This window comes from Procambarus clarkii, chromosome 83 (genome assembly GCF_040958095.1).
Source record: "Procambarus clarkii isolate CNS0578487 chromosome 83, FALCON_Pclarkii_2.0, whole genome shotgun sequence".
In the NCBI taxonomy this organism is placed as follows: domain Eukaryota; kingdom Metazoa; phylum Arthropoda; class Malacostraca; order Decapoda; family Cambaridae; genus Procambarus; species Procambarus clarkii.
Genome location: NC_091232.1, coordinates 10973721 through 10995743, shown reverse-complemented (window position 1 = coordinate 10995743; position 22023 = coordinate 10973721). Strand labels below are relative to the sequence as shown.

At 43.1% G+C, this 22023-nt stretch overlaps 2 protein-coding genes across 5 annotated transcripts in view; one reads left to right on the top strand and one right to left on the bottom strand.

Annotated features, from left to right (window-relative positions):
- The window catches only part of LOC123768664 (acetylcholinesterase), a 159623-nt gene that overhangs the window by 41913 nt on the left and 95687 nt on the right, over positions 1–22023 (top strand). The gene's annotated exons all lie outside the window — the stretch shown is intronic.
- LOC138358370 (S-antigen protein-like) lies at positions 5310–16226 on the bottom strand. The gene is made up of 2 exons (XM_069316207.1): positions 16175–16226; positions 5310–7153 (listed from the first exon to the last, which is right to left on the bottom strand). The coding sequence occupies exons 1-2, from the start codon at positions 16224–16226 to the stop codon at positions 5310–5312; spliced, it is 1896 nt and encodes a 631-aa protein (XP_069172308.1).

Sequence of the window (22023 nt, the reverse complement as noted above, 5' to 3'; positions counted from 1 at the left end):
GGTGCCTGGGATTGAACCCAGGACCACAGGATTACAAGTCCAGCGTGCTGTCCGCTCGGCCGACCGGCTCCCCATTATGTATATTATGTTTAAGGTCCTCATTTTTACCATACCTTAGTCCCTGGAATCCCTGGTCCCTGTTACACATCATTTTATTTTCTGTTGCCCAACCGAAACTTTATTAATATCTGCTTGTAGTTTTTCAATGTCTTCAGCAGCAGTAATTTTCATACTGATTTTTATGTCATCTGCAAAGGATGATTCAAAGTTGTGACTTGTATTTGAGTCTATATCTGATATTAGAATAAGGAAAAACAATGGTGCAAGGACTGTACCCTGAGGTACAGAGCTTTTAACTGCGCTTGGAATTTTTGTTATGGTTGACTGTTACTCTTTGTGCTCTGTTCGACAGAAAACCGAGTATCCAGCGTCCTACTTTAGCAGTTATTCCCATTGACCTCATTTTGTGTGCTATCACTCCATGGTCACATTTATCGAATGCCTTTGCGAAATCCGTGTATACCACATCTGCATTCAGTTTTTCTTCTTATGTTTCTGTAATTTTGTCATAGTGGTCAAGTAACTGTGAGAGGCATGATCTTCCCGCTGCTCTAAATCCTTGTTGGCCTGGGTTGTGAAGGTCATTGATCTCCATGAAACTAGTGACCTGCCTCCTGATCACTCTCCCAAATAATTTTATTATGTGGGACGTTAGTGCAACTGGCCTCTAATTCTTTACCAATGCTTTGCTTCCTTCCTTCCTTGTGTAGAGGGGCTATGTCTACTGATTTAAGTGCATCTGGTGTCTCCCCCGTGTCCAAGCTCTTACTCCACACAATACTGAGTGTCTGTGTTACTGGCGCTTTGCATTTCTTTATAAATATTGAATTCCATGAGTCTGGACCTGGGGCTGAGTGCATGGGCATGTTGTCAATTTCTCTTTCAAATTTTGCCACCCTCGTGTTTAATCAGTTATATTTACATGGGTTAGGATATCACGCATAAAAAAGTTGTCCGAATCTTCCACTTTCAAGCTTTTTACTGGAGTGCTAAACATGTCCTCATACTGCCTCTTTAGGATTTCACTAATTTCTTTGTCTCCTTCGGTGTTTGAATTTTCAATCGTACGAATAGGTCCAATACTGGCAGTGGTTTTTGCTTTTGATTTCCCATATGTGAAGAAATATTTTGGGTTTTTCTTTATTTCCTGAATAGCTTTTTGTTCTAATTACCTTTCTTCAATCTAATATGAATGCTTCAGTCTCTGCTCGATTTCTTCAATCTCTCTCTTTAAATTATTCCTTCTTTGTATGGAAAGTCGTGTCTGTTTAAGTGTTTCCGTTATTTTTTTCATCTTTTGTAGTGTCGTCTGCGTTCTTTTTCTACGTTGGATATCTTTCTGACTTTCCTCAAAGGAACATGTTTCAGACAGACTTCACATGCTTCAAAAGTCAGTTTTTCTACTCCTTGTGTAGGATTTTTATTACTTAGAACATTTTCCCATTGAATGTTTGTAATTTCCCTGTTTATTTTCTTAAAGTCTATTCTTTTATTAAAATTGAATTTACTGAATAACCCTTCTCGCTTGTTTCTCTTGGGCCTTCTACCGTTATTAATAATGTTAGTTTGCACTTCCATGAGCTTGTGGTCCGAGTATGTAGTGTCTGAGATTGTAATGTCTCTGATTAGCTCATCATTTACATAATAAAGGGAATGTGTTCAGGATTAGGTCGGCGTTCAAACCTCGACTGTCCAAGTGACTGAACACTATTCTTTCCCCCCCTCCCCCGTCCCACTCCAAATCCTGACCCCTTCCAAGTGCTATATAGGCGTAATGGCTTGGCGCTTTACATTTATTGTTCCCTTCCTAGTTTTGTGTGTGTGTGTGTATGCTCACCTAGGTATAATCACCTAGTTGTGCTTGCGGGGGTTAAGCTCTGGCTCTTTGGGCCCGCCTCTACGCTCTCAATAATTTTTTTTCCACCACCCACCCCCTAGGAAGCAGCCCGTAGCAGCTGTGTGTGTGTGTGTGTGTGTGTGTGTGTGTGTGTGTGTGTGTGTGTGTGTGTGTGTGTGTGTGTGTAGGTGGAGTGCAAGATACCGGAAGGAACGTCAATGCCCATGAAATATGCAACGTGCCACTGACCTAGTCCCCCGTACTCTTCTCTGTTTTATGACCACGTTTTACGTGCTGTGTCGCGCGATGTTTGCTGTGCTTCGTGTTTACGATGCGTTTCGTGCGATTTTCTCCTGACTATATAGGCTGCAGATAAGACGTTATCGAAAATTGTCTCGAAAACTAGAAAAATTGAATATTACTTCCCTCGGGCACTTCTACCTTCTAAATTTGTTGTAGAAGGTTATTGATAATAGAGCTAACGAGACTTTGTGATAAGGTTGATTTAGAACCACCAGATAGTACATCAACCTTGCCTTAACCTAATCTTCACAAACAATGAGGAACTAATGAAATATATGTAAAATTTGATTATATATATATATATATATATATATATATATATATATATATATATATATATATATATATATATATATATATATATTTTTAGGGGTACCACCACTGGTTTAATTAAAGGGACCCACATCCTCGAAGAAGAAAATAAATAGTGTTCAGAGAAGACCTTGTGGATTCTCACTGAATACTTTAATCTTTTCCTCTCCTACCACCCCTATTATTTTTTTTTGATTTTATTGCAATGCTACAGTTTACAGAAAACACACACTTATATAACAATATACCAATCAGTGTTCGAAGACCTCGTCCAGCTCCTCGGGGGTCGGGTGCGTACCCAAGATACAGCACGCATTTCCCCTCTGAACAGCGACACTGAGGCGCTGGAACATAAAACTGGCCGCTCTTGGGTCTCTAGTCTTCCCAATGAGTTCCTCGCCCAGCTTCTTCAGGAACTTAAGTGCACATTTACCCCAGGCGCCCAGAGTCTCAGAGCCTATTGGCACGAACCTGTAACAACGTTCTAGGTCCCTGTACTTGTTAGTTTTCTGGGTCTCCCTGAAAGTGGCCGCCCCGCCTCCCTCAGCTGCGCTGTAAGGTAGATAGGTATCAGCCAATGTGGATGCACACGTGTAGTCCCACACGACCTGTTTACCTTCCCTCCACGGCTGCAGGGTGACTCCATCTGGGCGTTTTTGGCTGTTGTCAGGTCTGCACAACTGAGGTTCCCTTTGTGCTGGGCATCCAGCTGAAGCCAAACTTCTCTTGATGATGTCATTGATTGCTTCATGTCTGGCAATCTTTCCCTGTGTCTTACGACAGATGAGACCATGGCTGCCGTATTGGTCTGCCGGTGCATGGCAGTATATATATATATATATATATATATATATATATATATATATATATATATATATATATATATATATAGTATATATATTATATATATATATATAGTATATATATATATATATATATATATATATATATATATATAGTATATATATATATATATATATATATATATATATATATATAGTATATATATATATATATATATATATATATATATATATATATATATATATATATATATATATATATATATATATATATAGTATGTATATATATATATATAGTATATATATATAGTATATATATATATTATATATAGTATATATATAGTATATATATAGTATATATATATATATATATATATATATATATATATATATATATATATATATATATAGTATATATATATATAGTATATATATATAGTATATATATATATATATATATATAGTATATATATATAGTATATATATAGTATATATATATATATATATATATATATATATATATATATATATATATATATATATATATATATATATATAAACTGAAAACTCCACATCCCAGAAGGATTCGAACCCAGACAGTCAGGAGCACTCTGCACCATGGCGTACCTGGTTCCTTAACCCCTCGACCACCGTGACTGTAAAAAAGTCATTGGTAGCCGAGGCTATATCCCCAACGACCCGACAGCACTTGGTGGTAAGCTTGGACATAGATATTTCATCGAATCACCTCACTTTGTGGGGCCACGTGGCCCCGCAAATCTTTTTGAGGTAAAAAGACAAGGTAATAACGCATTGTCAAAAAATTTAAGCCCATTTGCTACCTAACATCCCACATCATTATAGTTTTTGAGAGGTTGCTAAAATGGCAGCTTATCAATTTTACGAGGACGAGCTACGCCACCCAAGTCAACAACTGCTTCTGGGCAAAAAGATCTCGTCGTTCTCGACAACTTGATCATTCTGACAAAACTACAGACGCTCTTCAAACTAACCAAAGCGTAGACGCCATTTACACAATTTTTTATTTTGTTTTCAAAAGTATTTTACAAGTGTAACCATGGAGTATTATCCTGTACAGTCAAGTGATTAAAAGATAAAAGAGTTAACAAACAGATTCCAAGAGTGGGAGTAAATAAAACCAATTGTAGCCAAGTAGAGGTGAAGACTCGACCACACAGGTGGTGTGGCTGGGTCACCCAGGAGGTGAAGGCTCGACCACATAGGTGTGGCTGGGTCACCCAGGAGGTGAAGGCTCGACCACATAGGTGTGGTCACTGCCTCATCCTCGCAGACACCAGCCACACCTTTCCTGTCACACTCGCCAACAACACCAAAATAAGCATGAAAATGGCAACAGTGGAAGAGTGAGAAAAACTGCTCTCAGATATTCATTGGATAATAAACATGACATTCCACCGTGAACATTTTTTGAGTACTAAAGTACGCAAACGAAGGAAGAACAGGATACAAAATTCAGTCAAATATCCTCATAGAATTTGCGAGAAAGTCAAAGATGTTTAAATAATAATAGCCACAAGACCTAATGTCTGTCTGTATGTGTGTCTCTCTCTCTGTCCTCTACCAAATAACAATTTTAAAATTTAATTTTCACCCCACCCACCCACCATGGAGGGAAAATACCAGCGAGAGGTTCATTGATGCAACAAAAAGAGACATATTCGACTATTACCAACATGACACTAGTGTGGAAGAGGGGGGGGGGGGGAGGAATATTGAATTATGAATCCATTCGGCTTTATTAAATTTTAATAGAGGGTCGCGAGCCTGCGCGCGCGCGTCCACACGTCACCCCAGGTGCCCGGAACCGGACACCTGACTCTTTATTAAATTTTTCGTTGTTAGAATTGTCATTATAAAATTTGATATATGTTTACTGTAATTAAACATTATGTAGAGACGGAAAATTTATTGGTAATGGATCGTAACGTTATTTACGATACTTTCGTGTCTGCTCATCGTGTTTCGTAAGTGACAAGAGCAGTGTCCTTGTCGCCAGGTGTATTAGTGTCCTTGTCACCAGCTGTATTAGTGTCCTTGTCACCAGCTGTATTAGTGTCCTTGTCACCAGGTGTATTAGTGTCCTTGTCACCAGGTGTATTAGTGTCCTTGTCACCAGGTGTATTAGTGTCCTTGTCACCAGCTGTATTAGTGTCCTTGTCACCAGGTGTATTAGTGTCCTTGTCACCAGGTGTATTAGTGTCCTTGTCACCAGGTGTATTAGTGTCCTTGTCACCAGGTGTATTAGTGTCCTTGTCACCAGGTGTATTAGTGTCCTTGTCACCAGGTGTATTAGTGTCCTTGTCACCAGCTGTATTAGTGTCCTTGTCACCAGCTGTATTAGTGTCCTTGTCACCAGCTGTATTAGTGTCCTTGTCACCAGCTGTATTAGTGTCCTTGTCACCAGGTGTATTAGTGTCCTTGTCACCAGGTGTATTAGTGTCCTTGTCACCAGGTGCATTAGTGTCCTTGTCACCAGGTGTATTAGTGTCCTTGTCACCAGCTGTATTAGTGTCCTTGTCACCAGCTGTATTAGTGTCCTTGTCACCAGGTGTATTAGTGTCCTTGTCACCAGGTGTATTAGTGTCCTTGTCACCAGCTGTATTAGTGTCCTTGTCACCAGGTGTATTAGTGTCCTTGTCACCAGGTGTATTAGTGTCCTTGTCACCAGGTGTATTAGTGTCCTTGTCACCAGCTGTATTAGTGTCCTTGTCACCAGCTGTATTAGTGTCCTTGTCACCAGCTGTATTAGTGTCCTTGTCACCAGCTGTATTAGTGTCCTTGTCACCAGCTGTATTAGTGTCCTTGTCACCAGGTGTATTAGTGTCCTTGTCACCAGGTGTATTAGTGTCCTTGTCACCAGGTGCATTAGTGTCCTTGTCACCAGGTGTATTAGTGTCCTTGTCACCAGGTGTATTAGTGTCCTTGTCACCAGGTGTATTAGTGTCCTTGTCACCAGGTGTATTAGTGTCCTTGTCACCAGGTGTATTAGTGTCCTTGTCACCAGCTGTATTAGTGTCCTTGTCACCAGGTGCATTAGTGTCCTTGTCACCAGCTGTATTAGTGTCCTTGTCACCAGGTGTATTAGTGTCCTTGTCACCAGGTGTATTAGTGTCCTTGTCACCAGGTGTATTAGTGTCCTTGTCACCAGGTGTATTAGTGTCCTTGTCACCAGCTGTATTAGTGTCCTTGTCACCAGGTGTATTAGTGTCCTTGTCACCAGGTGTATTAGTGTCCTTGTCACCAGGTGTATTAGTGTCCTTGTCACCAGGTGTATTAGTGTCCTTGTCACCAGCTGTATTAGTGTCCTTGTCACCAGCTGTATTAGTGTCCTTGTCACCAGCTGTATTAGTGTCCTTGTCACCAGGTGTATTAGTGTCCTTGTCACCAGGTGTATTAGTGTCCTTGTCACCAGCTGTATTAGTGTCCTTGTCACCAGCTGTATTAGTGTCCTTGTCACCAGCTGTATTAGTGTCCTTGTCACCAGGTGTATTAGTGTCCTTGTCACCAGGTGTATTAGTGTCCTTGTCACCAGGTGTATTAGTGTCCTTGTCACCAGGTGTATTAGTGTCCTTGTCACCAGCTGTATTAGTGTCCTTGTCACCAGCTGTATTAGTGTCCTTGTCACCAGCTGTATTAGTGTCCTTGTCACCAGGTGCATTAGTGTCCTTGTCACCAGGTGTATTAGTGTCCTTGTCACCAGGTGTATTAGTGTCCTTGTCACCAGGTGTATTAGTGTCCTTGTCACCAGCTGTATTAGTGTCCTTGTCACCAGGTGTATTAGTGTCCTTGTCACTAGCTATATCATAATTATTATTATTTTATTCACTTCTTATAATTGCTGTATCAAAAACATAAATTATTACTATTAGTAAATTTTGGAAAATTTTATTATCACTGTAATTTAAACTATACAGATCCTGTTATTATTATCATCATCAATATTATTGAAGGAATGCATTTTGTAATTTAACTTCCATTGTGGTAGATTCCCCTTCAGAGCTATGGTGTCCCTGGCTTGTGTACAGCGTGGAGAGATTCGGCTGTCTTGGCAAACCAGCCTGCGTCTGCCTACCTAAGCCAGTTAACACAGGTCAGGCAATACAAACAGTCAGTGAAAGGCTACCCAAGCCAGCCGACCTGACCTCGTCACGCTACCTAAGCCAGCCGACCAGACCTCGTCACGCTACCCAAAGCCAGCCGACCTGACCTCGTCAAGCTACCTAAGCCAGCTGACCACACCTCATCAAGCTACCCAAAGCCAGCCGACCTGACCTCGTCACGCTACCTAAGCCAGCTGACCACACCTCATCAAGCTACCCAAAGCCAGCCGACCAGACCTCGTCACGCTACCCAAGCCAGCCGACCAGACCTCGTCAAGCTACCTAAGCCAGCCGACCAGACCTCGTCAGTGTACCCAAGCCAGACGACCAGACCTCGTCAAGCTACCCAAGCCAAGCAGAAGGCATTAGGCTCCCCAAGCCAGCCAGAAGGCATTAGGCTGCCCAAACCAAGGCTTCCAGAGCTAGTGAGGACACATCTGGCTCTCCCAAGTCAGGATCATGCCTGCTGGGAGCCCCCACTCCTGGTAGGGTACTTAGGCGTTTAAGCTTGTGTAAACTATAATGCAGTTCAGTGCGGTGTTTATGACTTCTGTGTATACCATGAAGGCCGTAAAGTGGTTCAGGTTTCATGTGTTTTACGGCCCCCTCGTCTGTTAGGGAGAGAGATAACCTTTGCATTATTTGATTCTTAGTGATTCATTGCTGATTACACAACGCTGTTACCGACAGTAAGGACCCAGCTGTTTAAGAAACTCACAAAATACAACAGCTACTTTGTATCCCTTTTCTAGGGTACAAAGATTGTATCCTAGAAAAGGGGAAGATGCAACTTTCTCGGATGACACAAAACATGAGTGAAATACTGGGGATACAATAAGATTATTTTTTTCAGTGAACCCTTCAGTGAACACACTGAAGATGATAGTATTGAACCGTAGAGGGCATTAGCGTCTTAAAAAGTTACATCACTGCTTGCAAGTGTTATAAAGAGCCCCATTATTGCTCACTAGTGTTATAAAAAGCCCCATTATTGCTCACTTGTGTTAAAAAAGCCCCATTATTGCTCACTAGTGTTATAAAACCCCCCATTATTGCTCACTAGTGTTATAAAACCCCCCATTATTGCTCACTAGTGTTATAAAACCCCCCATTATTGCTCACTAGTGTTATAAAACCCCCCATTATTGCTCACTAGTGTTATAAAACCCCCCATTATTGCTCACTAGTGTTATAAAACCCCCCATTATTGCTCACTAGTGTTATAAAAAGCCCCATTATTGGTCTGTCATATTTTGTTCTTGTTACTGAGCGTCATGTACTCGCCTAGTTGTGCTTGCGGGGGTTGAGCTTCGGCTCTTTGGTCCCGTCTCTCAATGCCAATCAACTGGTGAACGTGTATACAGGAAGACGTGTTTGTCATGAATGTAAGACACATCTTACGTTCGACATTTAAGACACTGGGATTATGGTGATCAAATATAGATTTTATGGCATTTTATTTAAAACAATTTGTTTTGTTTGACACGGACAGTATTTGAATTAAACGAATAAAATGTTGAATTAATTGTAGATTAAAACTATTAGAATGAGAGTTGGAGCGAGTGTGTGTGGAATGTAAATTAATATTTAAGGCAAATCTACTATTCTCAATATCATGTCTTGTGTTACAATTTTGGAATGAAATAACTATACCCATTTTCCCCCGAAAATATATGATATATAAGGTAGGAAAAAGGGAAGAAAAGAAATTCCCTTCTAATGCTTCGTGTGTCCTTTTAGGCCTTAAAAGGCCTAAAGCGTGTGTCTCTTAGGCCAATATGGGTCCCTTTCCAATGTTGTAAATTTTTTGCCGCCTCATAGATTTGAGAGATAATCTAATTAATTCATATTCCTTTTGGATCACACACAAATTTTTTTTTAATATAATAATTAAATAAAAAAGTTCAAAACCAAATTATAAATTCCTTAAGAGCAATGTATATATTTTTGTTTATTAATTTAATTTTGTTAATTACTTATCTCATGCTGGTGTTGATAGAAGGCAACATTAAAATTACATAAATAACCCTTTTAAATCATCAGAATAAGACATAATATTTAAATAACACCGACAAAATACCTAAAAAAGCAAACTATTATAGCATCTAAATAACACACAAAATAACACTTCAATAACACCGACACAGCACCTAAAAAAAAATAACGAGACGCTAAATAACAGGTAAATAACACCAAAAGACCCTCCCTAATCGGCCTCTTTCGTGAACTTATGACCTGAAATTACTGCCGTTTTCATAATAAAAAAAAAAAATCTCGCGAGAGAAAGATTATTCCAAGCCGTGATTACACCATGTATAACCAGGGAGGCTTGGAATATAGCTCCCTTCTGATGCGTTAATCTCAGTAACGATGTTTCCTTTCCTCCGGAGCCTTGTCTGCTGCTGCTGGAGCAGAAGGCAATCCACTCCCCGTCTCTCTCTCTATGTTCCTATGTTTCGTGTATATTGATGGTCTATTGGTTCGTGTATATTAAAGGTCTATCGATTCGTGTATATTTTAGGTCCATTGATTCGTGTATATGTTAGGTCCAATGATTATTTTATAATGCAGGTCAGTTAGTTCGTGTATATTGTAGGTCTATTGTTTCGTGTTCACTGTACGGCTCACGGAATCGTGTCAACAAGTTCCACTGCATTAACAATGTTGCATTATGTGAGTACATTGACTGCATTTTGTTACCCCTTTGCTGAGATCCTTTGTTTGTGGTGTCATTCATAGTTGAGTACCAACAAGTACGCCAAAAGTGCGTGCCAATCCCATAGCAGGTGAAGAAACGTGCCGGGATCGATTTCTCAGTTCACCTCAGCAGTCTATAAATACCCTCGGAGTTAGGCAACTGTTGTGGCTGCAGCCTTGGGAAGGTCGGAAGCCGGCCTTAAGGGAAGACCTCGATAAGCCAAACAAGGCTTCCTGTCCCCAATAATGGGAACCGGTTGTAATCCGCAATGTACCCACAATGGACCCGCGACGAGGTCCGCTTACTTTCTTCTTTTTTCCCCCCTATTCTCCGTCCTTCCTTATTTGCCTTTTCTCTCTCACTTGCTTGTGCTTCCCGCTCTCTCGCTGGGGCCGCTGCTCTCACCCCTCCTTCTCCCCCTGATGGTTTATGCAACACCCCGGGGGAACGAGACGAAGTGTTGGGCCAAAATGACGCCAATAAACTTTTTGAATGACCCCCTTTTTCTGAGGAGTATTGAAGTTTTCTTAGTTCATGACCTCGATAAAGCCGTCTATTTTATGTTATACAGAATAAATGAGAGAGAGAGAGAGAGAGAGAGAGAGAGAGAGAGAGAGAGAGAGAGAGAGAGAGAGAGAGAGAGAGAGAGAGAGAGAGAGATCATACTTCAATGTTAAGCAAGTTAAGGTAACGTTCACAATTTCAGGACGAAACCTATTTAAATCAAATCTGTAAACATGCGATCCAAAATTGGTGAAAGAGGATTTCCCAATACTTAAAGAAACCCCATTAATGTGATACATCAATAAATCCCTCTCCCCCCCCCCCCCTCAACACTATTCCAAATGTCTGCTGCAAAATTTACTATTTAGTCTAAAGTTTGTTTTAAAATGCACAATTCAATGCAAGTAATGATAGTACCTTAATAATAATGTTTATTATTTAAACATTCTCTCTCATGAAATCAAGTACATCACGTACAAGTACATCACGTACAAGTACATCACGTGCAAGTGCATCACGTGCAAGTATTTCGATGAATATTAAATCCACATCAAAACTAATTAGAATTAGGGGTTTATGAACGCGGCCATATTTTGTGCACAAGTTCAACCAAATGTGTAAATGTAATGACTGATGTAAATTAAGTTCTCTGCTTGTTCATCTAAGAAGACATTATTATTTTATTGACTGGCCTACTTAAAAAAAATAATTCGTCATCTTATCAGATGGAAGAGTTAATTGTAGAATGTTACGTAATCAAATTTATTATCCACAAATTTAGATTCTGGTTTGCACAAATCTCTCCTTCTTCTTTTCCTCTCTCAATTTGTCTTGGTCTATCTGTCTGTCTGTGTTTGTCTCTCGTTCTTGAGATAACGCAATGTTTATGACTAGAGAGCATGACATAGCTACTGTGGGACAATTATAATGTCATATAACGAGTTATAGCTGGCAACAACGACGGTGAAGTGTGAGAACATTACCAGTTATATCTGGCTATAGTTACGGTGAGGAGGGAGGGGTTGGGGGGGGGGGAGTCATATTACTAGGCATATCAGGCTAATTAAATGGACTGTGTACCATTCACTGCCAGTTATATGCGACGACAATAACGGTTAAGGGTGCCAGTTCCCGTTACATATAGCGACAGGCCTCAAGCGACAGCGATAGACCGACAGCGACAGACCTTAAGCGACAGCGACAGACTTTAAGCGACAGACCTTAAGCGATAGACCGACAGCGGGTGGATCTCAATATCGGTTATTTCAGTGAACTTCCGACGATTGGAAGTCCAATTATCAATGAAATCTAACTGCAGCTGCTTAAGGGAATCCGCCCCCCCCCCCATTACCGACGCCAAGGGGTACCATTTACCGTTATATATGGCTGTAGTTACAGTGATGGAGCCCCATTAACAGTTACACATAGTTACAGCAACGCTGGAAGTCTCATCACAAAATATAATCTTCCATTAAAACTGGCATCACTAGAAAAAAAATATATATTCCTTCCCACTGCTAGAAACTTTCCTTCTGTTCTGTCCCCGTTTTTTGCCCTTCCCTTTGCTCCTACCATTTAATACCCTTCCCCCCATTCCCCCTCCTCTATAAACTCTAGTGGCTCCCTACCCTTTATCACCCCCCCCCCTCACATTCGTTCGCTCCAGCATCACCCACCCTCTGAAGACTTCAACTCTTTCTTGTTTTTGTGTGTAGTGAAGCAGAGCTGCGGGTACGCTTCTGTGCTCACTCTCCACCCCCGTTTCTTAAAGCTGGGTTAACACACACACACACGCCTTCCACCCAACTCACTCTCTCTCTCTCTCGCTTTCTCTCTCTTTTCATTTTATTTAATGTAATACTTGGGCTCCTTAGAATTGTATTTATTTTCCTAAATGCTACTTCATGCTGAGAACTGTTGCTGTGTATCAACTGAGTCAGGTATGTGCCAAAGTCAGTTGATTTCACGAATATCTATATATATGTGGAGAGGAAATGTTCCAAGGGTGAGTCAGTAGGAGAACGGATGATCGCTGATGGAGCGATTTTCAGCGATGGTGAGTGATCGCTGACGTGATGAAAAGGAGGCCTGGTCGAGGACCGGGCCGCGGAGACGCTAAGCTCCAAAATCATCTCAAGATAACCTCAAGATAGATGATAGAGTATTGTGAAGATGTTGCTAATTCAGCGTCTTGTGTTGCGATTACTTGTGTGTTTGTTGGCGAAGTCAGGCCAGGTATGAATTCTCAAAAGTATTGTCCGTATTACATAAGACAAGGTCGCCAATATTTCTCCGGTGTTGATGATTGTGATGAGCAGCACTCATGCCGGGTCAAGACTTTTTGCTCTTCAACGCAGGTTGATACAGGTGCAGAAGACTGCCGACTCCTCAGGCTGAGAGCTTTCCCTTCCCTTAGCTCATGCCTTACTTAGCCTTACTCTTCTAGTTTCCCTTGGAACACAAGCCGCCTATTGGTTAGCCACCAGGTACTCAATTACTGCTGGGTGAACACGGGGGAATAGATAAGAATTAATTTCTAGTCAATATACCCTGGCCAGGACTCGAACTCACACCAAATCTCTCGCGAATCATGTAATGAATATGTCACCATTTAGCCACCAAAGCCTGTATCAAGACGAGGCCATCTTGCATGTATCTCCACCTTGTCTAGGAGAAGGGGGGGGGGGAAGACAGACCATTCAATTATCCGTACATGCTCAAGGGGACAAGCCACCTTGTCTTCTCCATGTCGCCGGTGCTGTCGAGCAGGTACTCGGCGTGTCTTAGTTCCTCTGATAGTTTTCTTGACTTTATTGTGAGAGTCAACACGTGGCTCATCGCGACAACTGAAGATTGAAACTTTGCCCCAAGATATCTGCTTCATCGCAGAACCCTGATAGTGAGACATATGATAGTGAGAGGCCGAGATCATCATGGTTAAGACGGTAGTATGTGTGTGCCTGAGGAGCAGAGAAGCCAGGAATTGTGAAGGCAGGAATAGTGGAGACACAAAGCCAGGAATAGTGACGGCAGGAATAGTGGAGACAAAGCCAGGAATAGTGAAATCAGGAAGGCAGAATATCCACTAAATACACATATAATCTGTACAGGGACCTCCTGACCAATTATAATTGGTAATGTTAACCTCCGGAATTGTTGTAGTACCTCAGTGTAGTTGGTAATACAACTTATACTGGTAATAGAACCTAAACTATTAATAGCAACTATACCGTAATAGAACCTACATTAAAGTAATAATAGAACCTGCACTGATTATACCCAACTATAGCCCTTGTCATAGTTATATAGTTATATGTGGCATTAGCAAGAAAGTAAGGCAAGGCAATTATCAGGAGAAAGCCCTAAGCCATTACGACTATATAACGTTTGGAGGACTCTCAAGTACTCTGTATTTTTATATTATATATAACTACGTATATTAAAAAATAATTCTTAATACCTTCATAGTGGTATATCATGGTATCTATACCCTCATGGTGTCTATACTGAAGAGCCATAATAGTACTGGCATAGATCTATCAGGAGGTGAATGGAACAATGCCGGAGTGGATTAGGCCAGTGTAGAAGGCCAGCCTTGACGTATTTACTACCTGGTCGCTAATGAGTTCTGAGTTCGAGAGTCTGGGAGGGGCACGAGAGGGGATTGCAGAGGCGTACACTGTAGAGGAGGAACTGAACTTGGGGGAGATGCACGAGAGGGGGGATTACAGGATCGTGCACTGGAGAGGATAGCAAGATTTATTTTGCTTGTTCAAGGTACAGTTTTAGGGTACGTATTGTATTGTTATTGTGAATGAGGTGGTAATTCACCTCGCTGCTGACCGGCGCCGCATTGCCAATGAACATCCGGCGACAGCTAGGATTGTTTTAGTCAACCAACTTCCTCAACCAGTTCACTAATGTCAACCATATTCCGTAGCCCGAGCTGTGCTGTCAGCCACCTTTGCCAACCAGGCTTATATTATTAACCACTTTACGCGGCCAGTTCTCTATTTTCAAGCACATATTACAGATAGCATTATGCTGGCCACCAACTTCCGCCAGTACTGTTGCTTACACCTTCTCCAAGACCGGTTGTCAAGTACCTTCCACCACTACCACCACCAGATCTGCCTTGTCAACCAGCCTCTACGAACAGAATGGCTCCGTCAATTACCTGTCAAATCCGGTAATGTGTTGTCCACTGTTTTCCCCGCCAGGGAGCGTCGTCGCTGCCTCCGCCACCCAGCTCCCACGACGAGTACGATGTTGTCGTTTACAGACTCTGACCCCTCCTCCCCGACCCACCATCCCTGAGTCTTTTCATCTTGGTTGGAAATCCTTTGAGAAAGAAGCTTGCCAACGTAGCTTTGAAGCTTACAAAACAGAGCCCTCTAGTCACGCGACGCCACGAGGCTCGTGGCTTTTTAGCCGAAACGAGAGACGTGCTCACTTTTCTCTCTCTTTTTTTTTCGCCCAAGCCTTCACAACCTAATTATGTTTTCTGCTTTTGTGGAGGCGCCATCATTTAGCGTTTGTTTGTACAGAGCCCCATCAGAGATGCAGCTAAATGAGCGTTGCAGCTCCTCAGACCTTTTGTTACTTCACAGATTACCGAGAGCTTTTGTTTTCTACGAAGCGCAGATGTTGTGAGGTGTGAAGAGCGTCGCAGCGCGGCACGGGGCTGCTCTAGGTGACTGGTCGAAGGGTTCCTGGCGATTGTTAGTCTGAGGTCTCCCTCGACGGTCGCGTCTTGTAGGGACAGACAAGTTGTGACCTTCAAAATATCGGCAGAACGCGTGTTTATCTCCCATCAGGCGATGTTGACAGCACATCAGCTGGTGGAGGGCGCACGCGAGGCTTCCTCAGGTCCAGAGCCCCGACCTGTGGACCAGATCCTCGACCCGTGGCCCAGATCCTCGACCCGTGGCCCAGATCCTCGACCCGTGGCCTTAGCCCATAGATATTCTCATATTATTATATATATATATTATATATATATATATATATATATATATATATATATATATATATATATATATATATATATATATATATATATATGGTTATTGTAATTCCATTGTGTATCTGTTTTTGTTTTCCCTACTTTGCCTTCCTCGTGTTATGTGTGTTTGCAACTAAACTCAAATAGTTACCTGCGCTGCATTATACTGTATCTGCGCTGTATCCTACTGTATCTGCGCTGTATCCTACTGTATCTGCGCTGTACCCTACTGTATCTGCGTTGTACCCTACTGTATCTGAGCTGTATCCTACTGTATCTGCGTGTACCCTACTGTATTTGTGCTGTATCCTTCTGTGTCTGTGTTGTATCTTACTGTATCCGCGGTGTATTTTATTGTGTCTGCGCATCGTCTCTTTAGCTATATTCCTTTCTGTGTCCAGCAGTGCCTGTGTTCTTTCACCGAGTATCATCATTACTTCATTCACCGCCTTCTTCTTCTTCTTTCATTATCTATATTTCCACTCATCAGCGCCGTCTCCCTCTCATTACCTGCGTCTCCTCTCATCTCTTGCTTCACTTCATTACCCTCGGCACCCCTCATTTCCCTCGTTTCTCCTCATTATTCCTCATTATCCCTCATTATTCGCCTCCCTTTATCACCTGCGTCCCCTCGCTTCCTGAGTTCACCATCATTAATTACTTGCGTCTCCCCTCCCCTACCTGTCCTGGTCCCCTCCAGGTAGATTCAGCCGATTCCATGCGTAAGAGGCTTAATTACTACCTTGTGTCTACCTTGTGGAGGCTCCGGGGATCAATGGCCCCGCGGCCCGGTCGCCGACTAGCTTTCCCTAGTCTTACTAGGAGCGGACAGTGTCGTTCTCAGTGACTGGAGCTCTGTTGACTGACTCTGCTCACGGTCTATGAGATTGTGGGGGTGTTGTAGGGTGGCCGGGGGGGGGGTGTAGTGGGGGTGTTGTGGGGTGGCCGGGGGGGGGGGGTGTTGTGGGAGGGGGTTGTGTCTTTGGTGTGGGAGAGTGTGGTGCTGGTGTTGTGGAAGAGGTTGAGATGGGTTGTGGTGTTGGGTGGATACATAACCCAGTTACCACCACAATAACATGAGGACTGATGTTATAGTAGTTATTATTGGTGTTGTAAGGACCTGGAGCTTGCATTTCAGCTGTGTGGACCTTGTTAGTGCTTTACTTTACACAAAGATCACTTACACTTATGATACATTAATGCCATTCATCTGCAGATTTTATATGCATAAGTAATCCAGTATCTCTGGGGGTGGCAGGGACACAAGAACGACAGGGACACCAAGACGACAGGGACACAAGAACGACAGGGACACAAGAACGACAGGGACACTACAATATCAGAGTGGTTAAGCCACATACAAGTCTGGGGTGTTGTTATGCATCATAACTCACAATGGGCGTAATAACACAAGTCGTGAACTAAAGTGAATGTCTCGTCAAGGGGATAACACGAGGGGGCATTAAATATAATAATGACATAACCGTCTTGTGTTTGTTAATGGCGCAGCTAATTATCGTAATAGTAAACAGCTTGTCGTGTGTGTAATGAGACTTTTAAAGATGGCTATAAAGGAGATGGAATACTCTTCAACGTGATGTGTTGGGGGTGCATGACCGTGGCATTGTCTTTGTGTGAGTGTGTGTGTGTGTGTGTGTGTGTGTGTGTGTGTGTGTGTGTGTGTGTGTGTGTGTGTGTGTGTGTATGTGTGTGTGTATGTGTGTGTGTGTGTGGTCTTGAGCACGTGTTTGCGTACGCATGTGCACATCTGCTTATGTGAAATGTGCATTTACTGGTTGCCTTGCTCCCCTCTCAGTAATTGTGTGCATCAACATAAATAAATGCTTGCATCTCCGCTCACGCACGCACAGTGTATAATCTGGGGCGTGTGCGTGCGCGTGAGCACCAGTGTTTGTGTCAACAAACAAGCCAGTGATGTAAAAGCCACTCCCAGTTGGCACCACATAAATCAAACTAGGAGAGTATTTCTAGACGCCCAGAGTGTCATAGCGGCTGTGAGGGGTGCCAGGCTGAGGTATAATCCCCCGGAACTGATGTCTGGCACCTTTGGTGTTGACTCACTACGAGGTTGACGTCCCTAAAGTGCCACGCTGTCCGTGCATCTTAGACCTGCCTAGTGCCGGAAACTTCCCCCGTTGGATGGTCTTAGTTCCGGCTTTGAGCAACTTTGCATCTCCCAGCATGTTTGATCCTCTTAAGGGTAAAAAAGTCTAACATAATTTGTGCTCTTAGGGAGAAAGTGTTATTTTCTGACTGTTTATGCTTCCAAAGCATAGAAAATGGCTATTATTTCCCTCAAACTTTACTTGGATCTTTTCCTCAGACTTTGCTTTGTTATTTGGTGACTGCTAATATAGTTTAGAAAATTGCATTATAAGTATATAAGTCTAAAGGGGATTTACAGACTTTAAAAATATAGAAAACGCGGTTATTTCCTTCAGACTTTTGCTTTGTCCTGGCCACAGACAGCTTAGGGAAGACGTCTTAAAGTTACCTGAAGACTTCTGAAGGCTGTGACATATTCTTTCGTAAGTCTTCAGGTTCCTCGAAGACGTCATCCCTAAGCTGTCTGTGGCAAAAGTCAAAGCAAAGCAAAGTTTGAAGAAAATAACATCATTTTCTATACTTTTAAAGTCTGTAAATTCCCTTTAAACTTATATACTTATAATGCAATTTTCTAAACTATATTAGCAGTCACCAGATAACACTAACCAGGAACAACAAACATTGTTGCACAACATAAAAAATAACATGGCACTTTAATTTATTGAGTCATTGTCAAATATCCCAAATTATTTTTATTGTGATGCCAGGGGCCTCGTAGCCTGGTGGATAGCGCGCAGGACTCGTAATTCTGTGGCGCGGGTTCGATTCCCGCACGAGGCAGAAACAAATGGGCAAAGTTTCTTTCACCTGAATGCCCCTGTTACCTAGCAGTAAATAGGTACCTGGGAGTTAGTCAGCTGTCACGGGCTGCTTCCTGGGGGTGGAGGCCTGGTCGAGGACCGGGCCGCGGGGACACTAAAGCCCCGAAATCATCTCAAGATAACCTCAAGATAACCTCAAGGCTCCCAGCATGCCTGATTCTCCCGAGGCGGCTGGAAAATAGGTCATTCCTCTACAGGAAACGATTAGTGGCCAAAATTAGGCTGCTGGTAAGGAGAAACTACAATTCATAAAGTGCACATCAACATGGTCATGTCACGTGGTTCACCGGCGTCGTGGCATAGCTTGATGACTGAGAAAATTAGTTGGAACAGTGCAGGGATTCGAACTAGGATCCAGGTGAGCACCAGACGCACTCCTTAACCCAGAAGACCACAACGGGAAAACTGATTTTCTCACTGACATTGCATGTCATTCTCTCATTCATTAGTGTCTTGGTGACCGTCTTGGGACGCCCAAACAAATCTGAATCCATTCTCCCATGTTGGCCTGATGCCGTGAACGAGCCGAGAAGTGTTCGGCGGTTTGGATTTTTTGACGAGCAGTGATCAGTTGATAAGTTTTGATAAACCTCTTGATGATATCCTGAGGGCACGTCGCTGCTGTAACATTCCATGATATCATGAAAGATGGCAGACGCTTTATCACTCCAGAATATAGTCAAGCAGCTAGAGGTTGAAACCTCCACAACAAATCCAAGCTGATGCACTTCCCATTTAATAGGTGGCCGTTAAGCTGGTGGGGCGTTGCGTATAACGGGGTTATACGCAACGTTATACGGGGTTATAACGTTGCCAGAGACTGCTGATGACAGACAATTATTACCATAACGTTGGTGAGGTTAGTGGAGTATAGTACCCCGGCAACTGGTTAGCACTGAGAACCTTAGTCAAGGTTATATGGACCTCTCTCATAGTTGGCACAGTCGACCCCTTGTGGAGTCCACAACAATTCTTATTCTGCCACAATACCTCTCTTCCCACCACACCTCTTCTCCTCCCACCACACCTCTTCTCCTCCCACCACACCTCTTCTCCTCCCACCACACCTCTCCTCCCACCACACCTCTTCTCCTCCCACCACACCTCTCCTCCTCCCACCACACCTCTTCTCCTCCCACCACACCTCTTCTCCTCCCACCACACCTCTTCTCCCACCACACCTCTTCTCCTCCCACCACACCTCTTCTCCTCCCACCACACCTCTTCTCCTCCCACCACACCTCTTCTCCTCTCACCACACCTCTTCTCCTCCCACCACACCTCTCCTCCTCCCACCATACCTCTTCTCCGGTCATATTCACTCGTATATCTCCTTTGAGATGCCATAAGGGTCAGGGACGAGCCCAAACGTCGTCACCACTCGTCTCTCATGTCATATGTACGGGTCGGGTTAATTAACTTTTTTTACCCTGAAGAACCACCATTTTATCAAACTGAAGCCTCCAAAATTAAGGAAAATTTTGGAGAATGCAGAACATTTTTGGATGAATGTCATCGCTTCTCGTGAAGTTAAATTGTTTTTTGTATCGCCCTGTACTTGCGTTAACCCAGTTGACCACAGTCGCCAGATAAACAAGCTTTGATGAGTTTTAACTACTGACTCACACAACGGGGCTCCGTGTAACGACCGCTGACGGGCGTGACGCACACGACGGGATAGGAAGCTCATGTTCTACTTGATACACATCTTGTAGCAACGTCTTGTTGAGAGTTGCGAAGCTGAAGTTAGCTGAGGTGATGCTTGAGGACGTGTTCTGGCGCGTGAAGGTCGGGGCGTTAGAACAGTTGTTACGATAGTGTAGGTGACGGGTGCAGCCTTACTCCAGGATGTGTGAGTGCACGCACACACACACACACACAGATTAAGGTGTGTAATCTGTGTCAGGTGACACAGATTAAGCAAGAAAGAGAGGGCTGGGCGGACTGCATTTTCTTGGATTGTCGGAAAGCCTTTGACACAGTACCGCATAAGAGGCTGGTACATAAGCTGGAGAGACAGGCAGGTGTAGCTGGTAAGGTGCTCCAGTGGATAAGGGAGTATCTAAGCAATAGGAAGCAGAGAGTTACGGTGAGGGGTGAGACCTCCGATTGGCGTGAAGTCACCAGTGGAGTCCCACAGGGCTCTGTACTCGGTCCTATCTTGTTTCTGATATATGTAAATGATCTCCCGGAGGGTATCGATTCATTTCTCTCAATGTTTGCGGACGATGCTAAAATTATGAGAAGGATTAAAACAGAAGAGGACTGTTTGAGGCTTCAAGAAGACCTAGACAAGCTGAAGGAATGGTCGAACAAATGGTTGTTAGAGTTTAACCCAACCAAATGTAATGTAATGAAGATAGGTGTAGGGAGCAGGAGGCCAGTTACAAGGTATCATCTGGGAGAGGAAATTCTTCAGGAGTCAGAGAAGGAAAAAGACTTGGGGGTTGATATCACGCCAGACCTGTCTCCTGCAGCACATATCAAGCGGATAACATCAGCGGCATATGCCAGGCTGGCCAACATACGAACGGCATTCAGAAACTTGTGTAAAGAATCATTCAGAACTTTGTATACCACATATGTCAGGCCAATCCTGGAGTATGCAGCCCCAGCATGGAGTCCATATCTAGTCAAGGATAAGACTAAACTGGAAAAGGTTCAAAGGTTTGCCACCAGACTAGTACCCGAGCTGAGAGGTATGAGCTACGAGGAGAGACTACGGGAATTAAACCTCACTTCGCTGGAAGACAGAAGAGTTAGGGGGGACATGATCACCACATTCAAGATTCTGAAGGGGATTGATAGGGTAGATAAAGACAGTCTATTTAACACAAGGGGAACACGCACAAGGGGACACAGGTGGAAACTGAGTGCCCAAATGAGCCACAGAGATATTAGAAAGAACTTTTTTAGTGTCAGAGTGGTTGACAAATGGAATGCATTAGGGGGTGATGTGGTGGAGGCTGACTCCATACACAGTTTCAAGTGTAGATATGACAGAGCCCGATAGGCTCAGGAATCTGTACACCTGTTGATTGACGGTTGAGAGGCGGGACCAAAGAGCCAGAGCTCAACCCCCGCAAACACAACTAGGTGAGTACAACTAGGTGAGTACACACACACACACACACACACACACACACAACGCTCTCACATTATCTCTCACATACTCTTGTCTCTCATCCCGCGCACACAATACCGTTACAATGTAGGATATGAATGAACGTGATTTTACTGAATGAGCCAGTGATGAGTGCTTGAATGGCCCCACAACACCAACGGCTCTGCTCAACCCCGATGGGTGAGGGGAAGGGGTGTGGGGGGGGGGGGGAAAGGGCACTATCTCCAATCTCACCTCCTCTAGAACTGTTATGTCACCACCACCACTACCACCACCACTACCACCAC

What these genes read in the sequence shown, in the direction of transcription:
- LOC138358370 (XM_069316207.1), bottom strand. Translation starts at nt 16,226, where the DNA reads ATGAGGGGTGCCGAGGGTAATGAAGTGAAGCAAGAGATGAGAGGAGAC. An exon ending in AGAGATGAGAGGAGACGCAG is followed by an intron (nt 7,154 to 16,174) that starts GTAATGAGAGGG and finishes ATTATGATATAG; the next exon opens with CTAGTGACAAGGACACTAAT.